General features: G+C 40.5%; 1 protein-coding gene across 1 annotated transcript; it reads right to left on the bottom strand.

The window, feature by feature from the left end:
• Positions 1 to 3,050: 3,050 nt before the first annotated feature.
• Positions 3,051 to 10,175, bottom strand: LOC140998775 (E3 ubiquitin-protein ligase MARCHF9-like). The gene is made up of 4 exons (XM_073469150.1): positions 9,822 to 10,175; positions 6,486 to 6,641; positions 4,869 to 5,061; positions 3,051 to 3,358 (listed from the first exon to the last, which is right to left on the bottom strand). The coding sequence occupies exons 1-4, from the start codon at positions 10,173 to 10,175 to the stop codon at positions 3,051 to 3,053; spliced, it is 1,011 nt and encodes a 336-aa protein (XP_073325251.1).
• Positions 10,176 to 15,482: the final 5,307 nt, after the last annotated feature.

The following is a 15,482-nucleotide window of genomic DNA, read 5'->3' as shown; positions in this document are numbered from 1 at the left end:
AAGTCGCTGCGTTTTTACGTCATCACGAAGCGCCTACGCGGTTGCCAGGTTTGTTGAAAGACAGCATCATTATACACACTTAAGGACAAGTCTATTTATTGAGCCTATATCTGCACCACGTACTCGGCCGCAACACCTCAATGTAAATTTAAAGCTTTACACGTGTAGTCCTATATTTAAATGTTTACTGAAGGCAAAGGATCAGCACATGTACCGAACGTATACAAAATAAAAGTAGTTTACTTATTATGTAGGTATAAATGTGGATTTTTTAAAAGGCATTTATAAATGATTAATAGACTTAAGCTTTTTCCAGAAAAAAGTGCCTTGAGACTCCAGAAACATTTGAATTAAAGTCCTAATTTAATTTTAATGTAGACTAATTACATGTTTTATTGGTTTATTTGTTGTTGTTATTTTCTCCTTGTTAAAATATGCTGCTTGAAAATACTCTGAGGTGTGTTCACAAATGATAACGACTGTTTCTTGTTATTTGAAAATGCTGGGGGAAAGATTTTCTTATTTTATTACTTATAAAATTACTACTAAATACATAATAAGAAATATAAAAATAAAAGTCATATCTGTCACTGGTTATCGTTGTATGAGTTGTGATCAGTTTAATAGTAGGCTAATTTTCTATTCTCAGATGGCTTTATATCAGTAGTAGTAGAGACCTCATGCAGTAAAATTACAGAGAAAAGGAATGATTAAAGAGAGCAAGACACAACCAAACTAGAGAGAATATTCTGGAAAATAAACCTATTTGTATGTAGCTGCTTGTATTTTAATTTCTTTATTTCTTGGTCTTTCTACACTAATTGGGAACCGCTGTTGTATGTATTTTAACTACTCACTATACGATCGGGTTGTTTAATGTGAAACATTTATCACCCAAATGTTTAGCGTTTAAAATAGACCTAGTGGAGAAAATACATAATTTGCCTCTTTAATGAGCTCAAGTATGGAAATAGTGAAGTGAAATACAAGTAAGTCAAAAGTGTAGTTAAGTACATTACTATTTTAATAAGTTAAGACTGATACTGTTAGATGAAACTACACTAGGCTGCTTTTAGTTGCAAGTTCACATGTTATATTGAACTGACAGAGCTTTGTTTTATTATTTACTGTGCAATGAGAGGGTCTGTGAACCCCAAGAGAGCAATGTTGTTTGTGACTCTTGCTGTTGATTAGATGAAATGACTCCAATAGAACTGTAACCCAGCCGCAGTTAATACATGTCAAGAAAAGTGTTTGGGGAATATAGCCATAAATAAGCAAAAGCTTTTTAATACTTTCTGAAACTCTATCTGGACTCGTCCTGGAAATGTGAGGCATTTCCCCAGTGGATCATATATATTTAACAGCAAAGCCTCAAATCTTCTTTAACAGCCACGTTTGTTTTGCTCCCTGCAGGATGAAACTCCACCTCATGATTTTTAGTGTCAAAACAGCCGCACAGCCGGTGATGATGTGCCACTGTGCCGTATATTAAATGGAAATGCTGCAGTTCAGTCAACTCTAATATCCGTCTCAGCTCGCTCAGTCGAGAACGTCGTGACACATAATAGTTCCCTCCTGTAAGTGTATGGCTTTAGGAAGTACTTGTTTATGTCTAAAGATGCACAGAGGACTGTCTGCTGTAAACTGAGCTCTCTATTTGTCCTTCTCTAACTTTAGTTATAAAAGTAAAATAAAAGTTTTCTGAGGATACTGCAGACTAAAAGGGTGTGAGTGGGTTTTCAGTCGTGCTTTTTCCATATTGAAATAAATTCTCTGTTTATTTGTATTTCTATGCTGGACACAAAAACATTTTGCTGTCTTGACATAAAACTGACATGAATTCTTATTTATTTTTTAGTACACATACATTTAGTCAAAATGAGTCAAAGCAACATAAAAAAGATCCTGTTGAACTGACATACATTCCAGTCAGACGTGGGTCATGTGACACATTTATTTTGTGTCTGGTAGACTCAAAACTGTCATGTTACTATATTGTACTGACCTAAAAGTTTTGAGTGCCAGCTGGTTCCAAATATTTTTTTAAGATGAGTGAGCCAGTCTGGGTTTACAGCTGCAACTAAAGCCTTTATTATTGATTCTTAGTGACATGTGCATCATGTCAGCATCTCATATGACGATTAGATGAGTGAGGTGAGCCTGAGAGTACAGATTTTAACTGAAATGTAAATGTCCATTTTGGCATTTAATAAATTAAATATGTATTATAATGGAGAAGGATGTGAATTGCAGTATCATAATAATAACATCTGAGTATCAAAGCGGAAGTTTTACTGATGCAGAATGACATTAAAACAAGTATCTGCCTGTGACATCAGTGGTTTAATCAAGTGAGATTTGTACATCATCACGTTAATTTATTTGATGTTACAAAAACCCAATCTGCACATATCAAGAGTGTAAACTTTGTATTTAAGACACATTCGAGATCCAACAAAACACAACGTTTTCCTTTGAGATCAACAAAGTCTTTATTACAAAAGATGACTTGTACTTTAAGGGTATATTTTAAGCAATTGTGTCATGTCTTAAAGTTTTATTGGTCTTTTTAATGTCTGATCCATCAAGTGAAGCGAAGGAGCACAGTCATTTTCACCATCAAAATCTCTTAGAGTCAACTTCAAATCAAACTTAATAACACTAATTTATTCCTTAGAAAGCAAAACAAAAACAGTTCAACAACATTTCATAACATTGGTCATGGTGGTAAAAAAAAATGGTTCACAGCTTTAAGAATCAAAGCTTTTTTCAGAATCTTTACTTTTTTATAATTTTTCATGTTTTCACAGTCTCTGTCTCTGAAGATTCAGATAAAATTGCCTTCTTCTCCCTTTGTCCAAATCTGAGAAATATTTCTAATTGTCCACTCTGAGCTCAGGGAGAATCTGCGATCAAAATCAAAAAGAGACTAGAAGTTTACGGCAGTGTTAATGTGACAGATCAGGATTTAAAAAGAAAAAAATCCCAATCAAACACTTTGATCTCCTCCTTAATCATGGGAGTGTTTATGTCTGTGTAACCCAGCCTCACACAGTGGTCACCCTCATGACCACCTCTTGGTTGGCATGGCGCAGGTTGTTGGGTCTTAACTGGCTGAGGATGTGCAAAATAGTATAGCCACAGTGGTGGTTGAGAATAGTCCTAACGTGTCGACTCGTCCTCCGCCTGCTGTCTGTGTTAGAAGAGTTCCTCTCTACACGACCTTTACTGCTGGAACCGATGGGGTCATCTAAGTCCTTTGCTTTCTCATAATTCAGCACTTTCCACTTCTGGTTCACCGCCTGCCAGCGCTTAAAGATCCGGTAAACAGACGATCCTTCATGGATTATAAGGCCTGGGCATAAAGGATAAAGGGTGGGGGAGTTTGGGGGCAAGAAAACCGGGTTACATATAGACAAACAGTTGTTTGTTCATTAAGAATCAGGTTGTACTCAAATGTAGAGTTGATGGGAACTAGACGTTCTCGAAAATAAAAGGATTAATTACACTGGACATGTTTGTGGGTGTTTTGGACTGATGTTTGGTAAGAAACACGTGTTGAGGAAAATCCCTTCATGTGAAAAAGGAGGCATAGACATACCACGACAAATATACTCATGTAAGACAAATTACAAATTGTTTCTGTGAAATTATAATAAAGTGTTTGTTTAACCAAAAAAAAAAAAAAACCTCATTCCTTTGAGGGTCGTTGTAACTGATAATAATAATAAAAAGCGTGAAAACATTACATTCTGGGATGGCTCTCGTACCGTGAAAAGCTCATACTGCTGCAACCCTATGCCAGGGACACTGCTGTGTTGATGTTGGTCTGTCTGTCCTTCTGTTGGCCGATCAACATTACTTTTGACTGAAACATCTCAACAACTGTTGGATGGACTGCCATGAAGTGTAGACATTCATGGTTCCCAGAGGACGAATCCAAACACATTTATCACCTCACTGTTCTTCTACAGCACTGGCAGCACATTGACATTTTTTGCTTTCAGTTTAATCTCATTACAACTATTAAACAGATTGTCCTGAAATTTGGTCAAATGATGCCAAGGATGAAGCAAGATGACTTTTCCTCTGGCGCCACCGTGAGGTTCAAATGTCTGGTTGTGAGTGTATGCTATGAAATGACGACCACCTCAGGACGAAATGTCCCTGACGGAAATTTTTGGGTTTATGACCAAATAACAGTCCCATCAGCTTCAGTTGTACTTTGTGTTTAGTGCTAATTACTGTAGCATGATAACATTCATTCATTCATTATCCGTAAGCCTGCTTAACCTTTGCAGGATCACTGTGAGCATGTTAGCATCATGAAATTGGCATTTAGCTTAAAGTAGTGCTGTGCTTAATGAAGGCTCACAGAGTCACTAGTAAGGCTGTAGACTATCAGTCTTGTTAATAAGGTGAATAAAAGATGTGTTAATTGAAAGTGGGATTGGTAACACATCATTTACAGGGTCCTTCTTATGATTCCCTATATAATTTTCTTGGATTAACTGTGTACTTTGGTGCTAATTAGAGAGAAAACAGGAATTTTCTTGAAAGGACTCTTCTATTTGAACCCAAGTAAATATTAATTAATTGTTAATTTATTATTGAAAACATTATTCATCATATATATGTTTAAATATATGCTGACTTTTGCATGCTCAGCTCACCTATTATGCACCAATGATACTAATTATGACTAAAATACTCTCTAGATTGCAATTAATTGGAATTAATTAAGGGATATTGTATATCACAAACACTGTCTCTAGATTCCTGATAAATACCACCAAATCATAATGTGTCTCTCTGGAGATTTTGAGCCAATTATGGACATGCAAAATAAAGTGCCAGTGTATTACCTATACAAACTATGTCCATGAAGCCGTACATGCCGTAGCAGATCTGGAAGAGGAGGTCCTGCCGCTGCCACTTGGCTGAAGGGCTGAGTGAGGACCACACCAACCAGGAGATACTGGCGATGAGGAACAAAGAGCCCAGGATAATGGCTGCAATCTGCACCCTCTCAATCACAGTCAGGGAGATGGCCTGCCACTAGAAAAGACAGAGAGAGACATAGAAATGGACTGAAACCCTGTAAACTGCACAATGCTTCTTGATTACGTGAGGAGCTGTTGTGGTATTGTTATACAAAAATGTACCTCTATAGAGCAGTGCTCATTCAAATTACCATGTTTCATTTCGACATGTTTTCACAAACGTCACAGTGTAATCAGTGGGTTTCACAGGGAATGACAGTATTTCCATTATGCTGCTGTGAAACTGAAGTGAGAATAGTCAATAATGAACTTCTTCTCTCACACACTTCTCTTTGCCTATCTGTGGCAGGATAAATTGCAGGGCAGCACGACATTGTAAAAGAAACGCATTGCAATTATTTTGACAGATATTGCAATTATGATGATTCATGGTTAGTAGGAATGACAATTTTTGCATCACAATTTTCATTTTCACTGAAAAAAACAATTAAAATCATGACTGTGTGACATTTATTGGGGTCTGTACCAAAGAATCATATTTTCTTACATCTGGAGAATGAGATCTGAAGGTCAGAGCATCTCTGCTGCTCTACAGTACTTCATTATAATGTGTATTTGTCACACATTGTATGTGTCACAATTTTGACAACATATTGATTAATTGTGCAACACAAACATGTATGGATTAAGTTGTAAACATTTTATTTTTTGTCTTAAAAATCTAACATGATGCATTTTGCAACTAGTTAGAGAATCAAGCAGCGTTAAAGTAAAGTCAGCTGCTTGTTGAGATGAATGAAACAATAAAGAAAGGACAATTAAATGACAATAAAAACCGATGAAAAGTAAATTAAATTTCTTAAATGAATTACGTTGTTTCGTCAATACTGTATCACTTAAATTCTCCAAAATAATCAATTCATAATGTTCATTCAGTGATTGTCTTGTAAATGAGGGGACAAGTGCTTCATCTGATAACATCTCTGTTCCAGCATTCAGAGGCTGGGATCGTTTGGTGATGCTGTCTGTTCTCCCCTCGTCCATGTGCCACACACTTTGGTTAAATCACGCGCCAGCTCTTTGAAATGTTCACCGTCTCATGAATGTGGTCTTGGCATCTTCCTCTAAGTCCTCTTCAATTTCTTCTTCTCTTTTGTCCCTAAAAACAGTATAAATAGCTCTGTGGAAAGTGAGATGGGCAACTCGCTCTTCATCTGCCAACAGTCGTGAAAATAATGAGGTTTCTTTATGGAATCAGTGTCGACGGGACAATTTCAGTCCCAAATGTCTCAGTGTTGTTGGTGGTGGGTATGTAAACTCTGCACGGCTTCTTCCTTATGCCTTTACATTTGCCTTAAGATCCTGGACCGCTAATGTGATCCTTTTCTTCCAATAACTCACTTGCTTAAATCTGGAAACTTAAAGTAGCAGTGCAGTAGTGTGTGTAGGCCTTTAACTGTTTAAACTACAGTGTTGTACCTGCAGTGGGTTCTTGGTACTGATGGCCAGGACCTGGTACTTGAAGTAGCAGATCTCACAGCTCCAGGAGCCTCTCTCACTGATCCAGCGGATAAGGCAGGACTGGTGGGTACAGCGCACAGAGCCTGAACAGCGACATGGGCTCAACAGCTCCCCCTGCAGGGCACAAAGAGCAGCTGCATGGGACGCATTCACAGAGGACGCTGGATGTTAAAAACTGTGATTGAGTCTGCCTGTCACATGATTTGATTTGATGACGGTGAAAACTGAAGACAAAGATCTTTATCATGAATAGGCCAACATGGAAATCTGCAGCCAAAACAAAGTTGCACTGAAATTTTATCTGCTGAAGGTTTAAGGTGATTGTGTCCATGGTTGTTTCTGTCGTGAAGCTGGAAAGGGATTTAAAAAATACTACACTATTGCATATAATCACTATGAAACTATACTAATACTACATGCATGTAACAACAATTTAAAAAATTCAACTGAGGAAAAAAAAATTCCACTCCAAAATATAAATTTGGGTCAAATTTGGTGCTTTTTCGAGATGAACCTGGTGACAAATCAAGACTAAAATATTAAAAGTATTCACTGATGAATGTTAATCTCTTTTTTTTCTTGTTTTCCAACAAATTTGGATAATCAGTTAACATGACATTGCCAGTCATTGTGCAATCCTGCCTCCAGTGTTGATTAGTAGCTGAATAATAATTATGTGTAAAATAATAATGACAAACTGCAAATGATGATGAAAGGGTACGTCACAAGTGCAACAACATTACACAATGGTTTTATCACCTACAGTATGAACAGCTCACTCTCATTAACTATTGATGGCTTTATTCATGGTTCCTTTGGATTAATTGGAAAAACCCGAGCTGCATTTTGCCTCAACTGAGATGGCATGATATCAGCCTTTTCCATCGGGTATATTTAATTTAATTTATTCAATTACGTGATAAAATTAACACTAAAAGCAGACCACAAGCAATTGTGGCCTGCTTGCTGCACTAAGATAGAGCATATGAACAAAAGAAAAAATAATTATTTCGATTTCTCCATCATTGATAAATGTCATCATCATTCAACCTCACGGCATTGAATTGTCTCCATCAGTCGTGCACAGATCTCATATTTCTTCTCAGTTCTTTAGTCCCTTCATGACTGCATGAAGAAGGTTTTCACAATTGTAATAACTCTGTGAGTAGCACTTGGCTCATGCAATCGCCGCATTTCAGTCCAGATGAACATTTTGGATGAGATTTCTGGAGCAACGATCGGCTCCCAACTTGTCACACTTGCAGAGTTAACTGGAGTCAATGCAAGCCTGTCACTGATCCAAACATTTATTCTTTTATTAGAGCTAATTAGGGTGTAAAAGCGAGCAGTTTATCGTTGTGAAGATATTTCAAGCATCACGTACTATACAGTTATGTGCTGACTTGAAAGAAAATTTCAGTGGTTGCTATGTTCACTGTCAAAGGAGACACACATCTTTACATCCTGAGCTGCAGCCTCTCAAAACATGAATGGAAATGTGATAAAGGGATATTATACTGTTTACTTGTTTGGACGCATTTCACTGCCTGCTGCTCAACGCCTTCTTTTGGATAAAGTTTTCTTCTCTCGTGTCACTTTGCTGGAGCCTCAAAAGAAATCACAGGACATCTGGCGCTGGCTTGTGTTGTCAGTGTGAGAGTCCCCAAGGCCCTCGGACTGACAACGCTCTCGCACATCTCACTTTATTTCCTGTCTGACTCTAGGTGATGTGCTAGGTCTTTAATTAGTTGGATATCTGGAGGTGAAACCAAAACTTTGTGAGACCTCCAGCAAAGTCTGACTCCTCAAGGTTGATCTCGTCCACTGGATTTGACGTGCTCACGTCCACGTCCTGGACTAAGGACTCAAATAAACATTTTTAAAAACTTCTTGTAGGTAGAAGATATCTGAGCTGTATTCTTTGTGACCTTGCTGCAGCCTGAAGGATCGACCACAGGTTTGATCCCTGCATTAACGGTTCCTACTGAAGAGTCACTCAGCAAGTTATTGAACTCTTGCTGCTTCACTCACTCAAATCCCTCAGAATGATAATGAGTAAAACTGTCTTTTATGTGGAGGAACTGTTCACTGACACTTTAAATCCTAATTTTGTGCATCAGATGGACTCCACTGGTTCAAAAAGTAAACACAAAGCTCCTCCTGCGTCTCTCCAGCCTGTTCTTTACTGATGTCCTTCATCTGCCCACTGCTATTTTCAGATCACTGTTGATAGATGGACTCCTGTTTTTAGTCTAAGCCAGTCTGGATGTTTACTTTGCATCTGAGCAGGCTTGATGCAGCTTACAGATATTTGAAACAGTGTGGTGTTGATGTGTAATGACTCACATCCTCATCATGGGTTTTTAATTCATTCATTTGTTTCCATTATTAAATCAATTCAAAGGGCACGCCGATGATTTTAACAACTATCTGTAACTGTAATGAGCACTGCTCAGCCTGTGAAATCAGTTGTACAATGTCTTCTGTAATAACCCTGATGACGTCATAGTGATGTCATCAGGGTTATTGCAGTTTGAGCTTGGAGACTAAATATTTACAACATTCATCAAACAAACGTGGACATCGACAAAGCAGGGTAATCTCAGGGAAATAGGATTGTGAAACATTTCCGACCTCCTACTAGATGCTGTTGAGTTGCATTATGGGAAATGTAGGATCCATGCATATGATTGTCAGGGCTCACACTAGGGACTAAAAATCAGGATATCTCCTAAATTTTCAGGAGAGAGAGTTGCTTCTGTTGGTGCAGACCTCAACCTTTTTAACTTTCAAGATCTTTTACATGCACAAGAATATATAAAACACTGAAAACGAAAAAGCTCAATGAGTCTCCTTTAATCCTGAACTGGATCTAAACTGTGACAGGCTGGCACCGAGTCTTCATTTGAGGACATAATGAACCAAAATTGAACAAAATATTCTAAATCAGACAAACTTCTGGATAAATATTTGCCTTTTTATGTCTTGACCTTTTTCTGAGCATTGCCTCCTGGGTTTGTTTTCCTGAAACTACATATTGTAGTGTTTTATTTTTTATGACAGCAGGCGTTTCTGTGGATCCACGTGCTCAGACAGCAGTGGAGGAGTGAACCTGATGACCTGCCTGCCTTCAACAGACTTCCCTCAGCTCAGCACCACGTGGTTTGAAGCCCCAGGAGCCTCGGAGCACCTGCGCTGCTGAGATGCCAACAGAAACCTGGACTCATGGGTACCAGGGTCCAACTGAGTATAGCTCACCCCTTATTAAAGGATACCTGTGTTATTGAACTTTACCTTCTCGGGCCCCTGGAAGCAGATCCGGCACTGCGGTGATCGAGTCCCGCTCTCTGACAGACTCGGGAGGGAAGCTGCGTCCAGGCCTCCTTCCTTGTTGTCTTTGGCCTCATCTTCATTGTTCTCAAAGGCCAGGCTGCGTGGCCGCGGGTCAGAGCCGTAATATTCCTCCTCATCGTCCCGGTGGGAGCAGCTGAGAGGCGGCCACCCACAGCCCCGTATGGCGAGCCCTCTCATCCTGGTCTGGGTGTCCGGGTCTGTGCCTGTGTCCGTCCTCCTGCTGCTGGATCCAGAGCGCATCAGGAACAACACTTTGAGTTCATTGAATACCATCCGGATCCGATACTTAAACATTCTTCAGCAGCTTTACTACACAGGCACAAACAAAGCAGCCTTCAGCTTGACTGTGACACGTCCATCATCATCATCATTATTATTATTCCTTATCATTATTATTATTATTATTATTTATTGCATCTGAACCATTTGATTCAAGTAGACAAGTCACATCCTAATAAATAAAATACAGATCTCGGTCAAAAAAGCATGCGGACAACATGATAGGCTATTAGATCAGCCCATAGCTCTTTGCATATCCTGTTGTTATAGCATGTGCACCGCGATCCAGCCAATAGGGAGGGATTATTTTTCATGGACAGAGGCGTTTTCTTTCGGGATTCAATGGAGGCTGAAAGCCACGAACACCGAGGCTCAAACATTAAAGTCAGAGGGGTCCAGCAGCATCCTCCCATGCCTACATCTTCAGCCCGGTTCGTTTACTTGTGTGCCCGAGGATCCCTCGGGTCCTCCCGGCGCTTCAGATCGGCAGGAGCTGTCCAACAAAACGCGGCGGAGGAGCTGCGAGGATGATGTTAAATCCTATTAACAACTAAGTTAAAGCCGATTTATATCCGAGTTTCTCGTTTCCCTTCAGGGGTGGTGTAATTACACGAGGTGACAAGCGTGCATCCTTTGTTGTCTCGCAGTGGCATCCATCAATTCACCAGTTTCATCCTCTTCTTCTTCTTCTTCTTCTACTTCGCTGTTGCCTTTTCTCTCTCTCTCTCTCTCTTTGTTTTTGTGGCTGGTTGATGGAGCAGGTTTCGTCCCACACCTCGACCCACTTACAAAGTTACAATCCGGCGGCGTCGCATCTTAAGAGATGGATGCGAGACAAATACAATCTGCTGAACAGTAAAGAAGGATCCATTACGCGGCAACTTGCAATGGCAGTTCACCTCTTTCCCCCAAACATCTCTGCGCCACAGATCAGGAGGAGCGAAGAGGAGGAGAGAGATGGATTCCTGCACAAACACCAAATGAGCCGACGGCGGGCTGCAACCGGCCCTTCCGGGTTGTTAAAGACACATGCTCATCATCATCATCATCCTCAGCATCATCACACTTTCAACAAATTAAATCGAGGCCTGGTGCCACTTCACAAGGCGAGCTGCAGCCATGAGTCCAGCTTCACCACCATGTTAAAACTTCATCTTCAGTCGGTTTTCAGGCGCCTCAGGTCAAAAACATAAAACTTCTTCATCCGAACTGTTAAAAACATCCTCCCTCCAGCTGCTGAGAAGAGCAGAGATGAGCTTCATCCACAGAGGCTGCTGCTGTCCAAGGTGCTGATATTCACGTGACGTGCAGGACACGTGCTCATATTCATAGGCTGATGGAGGGAAGAAAAACAATTATTGTGTACGTGTGTGTCCTTCACCATCTCATGCATGGTGTCACAAAGCTCTTATAAAACACAACAAAGACAGTAGAGACAGTACAACAGCACTGTCCGTCACATACTTGTCTCAGAGGAGACTGTCTACTGTCTTTTATTGGACAAACTCGAGCCCGTTCTGTCATAACAAAGAGAAGCACTGTAGTTGTGGATACATTCTTTGCCCAGCACCAGTGTTTTTTACCTGTTCCTGTCCTCCTCATTATAAATCTGCCAGTGGGGCAGAATTTTTTTTTTTTTAAATGTGCTTATGCTCTGGTTAGGCTTAGGCACAAAAAGTGTTTAGTTAGGGTTAGGAAAACATCAGCGTCTGGCTTAAAATACCTGAAGTGGTCGCCACAAACACGGCTGGAAACGTCCCGAGGTCTCCTTAAAAACACTGGGCTTTGTTGGCACTAACACCACTACAGATTGCCCGAGTTTCTGTCAAAATATCCTTTTTTGGCGCCACAAACGCGGCTGGAAATTGTACCGAGTTCTCCTTAAAATATCAAGCAGTTCACTGAACTGTGGTCACTGTCTTGGCAGCTTTGTCGCCTGTAGCTCCACCACCCTAACCTCCACCTCCACCTCCTGTCAGTTAATAAACATGCAATGTGAACCTGATATGACACGTTTTGTACAGCTGTCAACATGCTCCGTTGCGTATGACAAACTTGGACATGTCGGTGCAGAAACCTTAACCGCTCACATTTTATCCTTGCGACTGGGCTGCATTTCGCACACGAGTGATTCATGTAGACAGTAATAGCTTTAATGTGTTGCATATCTGTAAAGTAATGTATAGCTGTTCTTAGTGGTAAATACAATGATTTGTTTGATTAAAGGGCAAGCAGTTTTACTAAAGCCAGCTGAGCACCAGTCAGATGATATACCTATACAGAGGTATATAATCATGGTTATGGCTGCACATTGTTCATTTCTAGTCTCGATCTCTGCCGCAACATACAGTGAAACAAGAAAAGGTAAAAACAAGAACCAAAAAAGAAAGTTTCCAGACCACAGTCTGAAACCATGGTGAAGTTCGACGCATCACTGAACAATTTACAGAAAGTAAAGTTCAAATAAAGAGAAGTCTAAAATGGAAGGCTCTAGATCCCAGCTGGACAACACTATCCCTGTCACACCAGAGGCCCATCGTTATCAAATATTTTGACAGAGTCTCTGCGGCACAGTGAGGCATGATACCTGATTTAGGGATTTGGGACTCAGACGTCGATGCAACACTGGCTCAAATGCTTCTCAAATCACACAGACGCTCTCCTCATCCACCTTGAGAATTGCAATGTTTCAGGAGCGTGTACTCAGGAGTGATTCCAAGGCTGATGGATATAAGTCGGCTGACAGCTTTAGTAAACGTCCTCACACGGTGGGAAGACTCCCTCGATGGTAGTTTTGCTGAAGCTCTTTGCATCCCACTGGACAAATGTAAGTGCTGAAAGCTGACAGAACTGATGGAGAGGGACATTCAGGGTCCTCTGAACATAGACTCAAAGAAGAGGATGCCTCTGATAAAACTGTTAATTTACCAAGAGCTGCTCCAGACTCTCGAAGGCCGAGATCTAAAGCTTGCAGTCAGACCAGCAAGACAACAATTGCCAGTGTGAAAAAGCAGCTGTCTTCTCCACTAGATTTTGAGACCAATCAAAAAGTATTTTAAAAGCTTGTGTAATAATTTAAACCTGCCAGAAAAATATGAAACATGCCAACAAAACACTGGAAAACATCATGTCCAGTGGCAACGTCAGGCAGTTTTCAAAGGAACTGACTGATAAAATGTATGATCATCTGATGGTGGGCCAGACATATCACATTCTGTTCGCTCTAATGGGAAGACGTCTCAAGAGGAAGATGAACACTACTCAGCTCCACTTTTCTCCTGACATTATGTCTGTCATGACAGAGGATGCAGTGGGAAAATTGTTGCAGCAGGTGCTGGATAAAGAAGGAGTGACAGGTCACCAGGTTGGAATCTCCTGAAGGTACTGATAGGCAGACTACAACACCCCTCAGGATGGCTTGAATCTCAGGACCTGTGTGATAGTCTGATTATGACGGAAGGCAATGATGTGGCTTCAGGAGTCATATCTCCTGAAATAACCTTTGAGAGTACACCAATGTCTTCCCCTGGTCCTTCAGTGCCTCCAAACAGTATGGCAAAGGACTCTCATCACTGTCAATTGATACCTCATCTCCTCTGTCAGAGAGGACAACTACCAACCTCCTTAGTGCTCTACTCATGAGGCTCATCATAAATGCCCCTTCAGAAAGTCCCTTCAGACAGCAGACATCAACGCCACCATCAAGCATCTGAAGAAGCATTCTCAGAAATAGCATGGGATGTAATTAACATCGCTAACTCTAGGACGACATGAGAAAACTCAACAAAGAAACCAGAACAGCCACTGGAGGTGGCAATCCCATCAAACAATCCATCTGGTGTTGATGCTCTTGTGAAGTGTCTGATTATCCATCTGAATGTCCTCCACAGTCCACCTACAACGAAATCTGCAGTTGCCAGGTCTCTTTTCAGGGGTGGGAAAAGCAGTGAGCAAGCTCTTCAGGTGGTGCATCATGAGCATATTACCACCTCCCTTTCTTCACTGCCTCCCGCTTCTTTTAACATCTTGAACCATTAAAAAGACTTTCAGTCTCACCCTCAGATGAGATGGAGGGTAGCAGTGACCAGGAACTAGAAAACATCTTTCCTTCAAGGTGAATGCCATTACAGGACCTTTCTCACAGTGAGGGCATTTTGACATAATAACAGATGTCATTCATAAGGGCATACAGTATGGAGGTGATTTACAGCAGTTCTGACCAGGATGACGAAAAGACACGGCAGGTGGGGATAAGAGAGGTGTGCTGCAACAGGCAAAAAACAGCATGCAGAGGCAGAATATTTTCACATCTTACTCAGTGAATTGGGGACTTGTTTTGCCGAAACTACTCACTTAAAACAGTCACTAACAGCCATTAAACCACCTGACCAACCCCCACCTCCTCCCAAATGCTGTGCAAGTCATCAGTAGAAATGTTTTTAACAGCAACTTTAGTCAACATTTGTAGAGACAAAACCAAGAACTGGTCAAATGCTTGCTCAACTCTCCAGACTGGAAAATGAAAGAATGATATATTAAAAGAATATATTAGTTTTCACTGTGTGTATTGTGTTTAAGTGTGGAAATGAGATATTTCCATACACATTCAACATGAATGTAAATATGCCCTTTTTGTTGAATTTGTTTGTTATTAAATGTATTTAGTGATCATTTGTATATATTTTTCATTACCGTTTTCTTCTTCTTTTTCTTCTTCTCTCAGAAGTCTCTCATTCATAATCGAGCAGAACCGAAGTGTGAGAAGCAACGTCTTGTTTCAGACTTTTGTCCCAGCCACTGAGTCAGTCTGCATGCCAATGTCACTGCACTACATCCCCATTTCTGGCCACAAGTGCGGATACTGGCAGCGTCAACTTCCTTCCCCTCTAGCAGGCAGCGGGAACACAAATGCAGCAGCGGTGGCTGGGAGGAAAACTGTAAAAGAGGGACTATATCTGAAACAGATTGGTTGTGCAGGACAGAAGAACTCATAAACTGAGACTGACCAACAAGGATTTTATTCATAGAAAAGTCCATCATTCATGCCGTTTTCAAGGCAGGCAGACGTTGTGCAGTTTGTTTGTAACCAACAGACCATAAAGGAACAGAAAGCAACATTTAATGAATAGATTAATAGTAGTGAGTCACAAGCCTGAACTGTATTCAGTCCATTAGTCCCAACTCTTCCCATTTGGACACTTTGTTAACCTCTAATGCCAAATACACAGGCTGGATGTGCATCAGAGTGGAGTGTACTGGATATATACTAAATATATGAGTTAATGTTAGTTTATAAACAGTAGGGGACGATCTGCTATTTAT

This window comes from Pagrus major, chromosome 6 (genome assembly GCF_040436345.1).
Source record: "Pagrus major chromosome 6, Pma_NU_1.0".
NCBI lineage: Eukaryota > Metazoa > Chordata > Actinopteri > Spariformes > Sparidae > Pagrus > Pagrus major.
The sequence above is the reverse complement of the archived record's forward strand: the minus strand, read 5'-3'. Positions and strand labels throughout refer to the sequence as shown.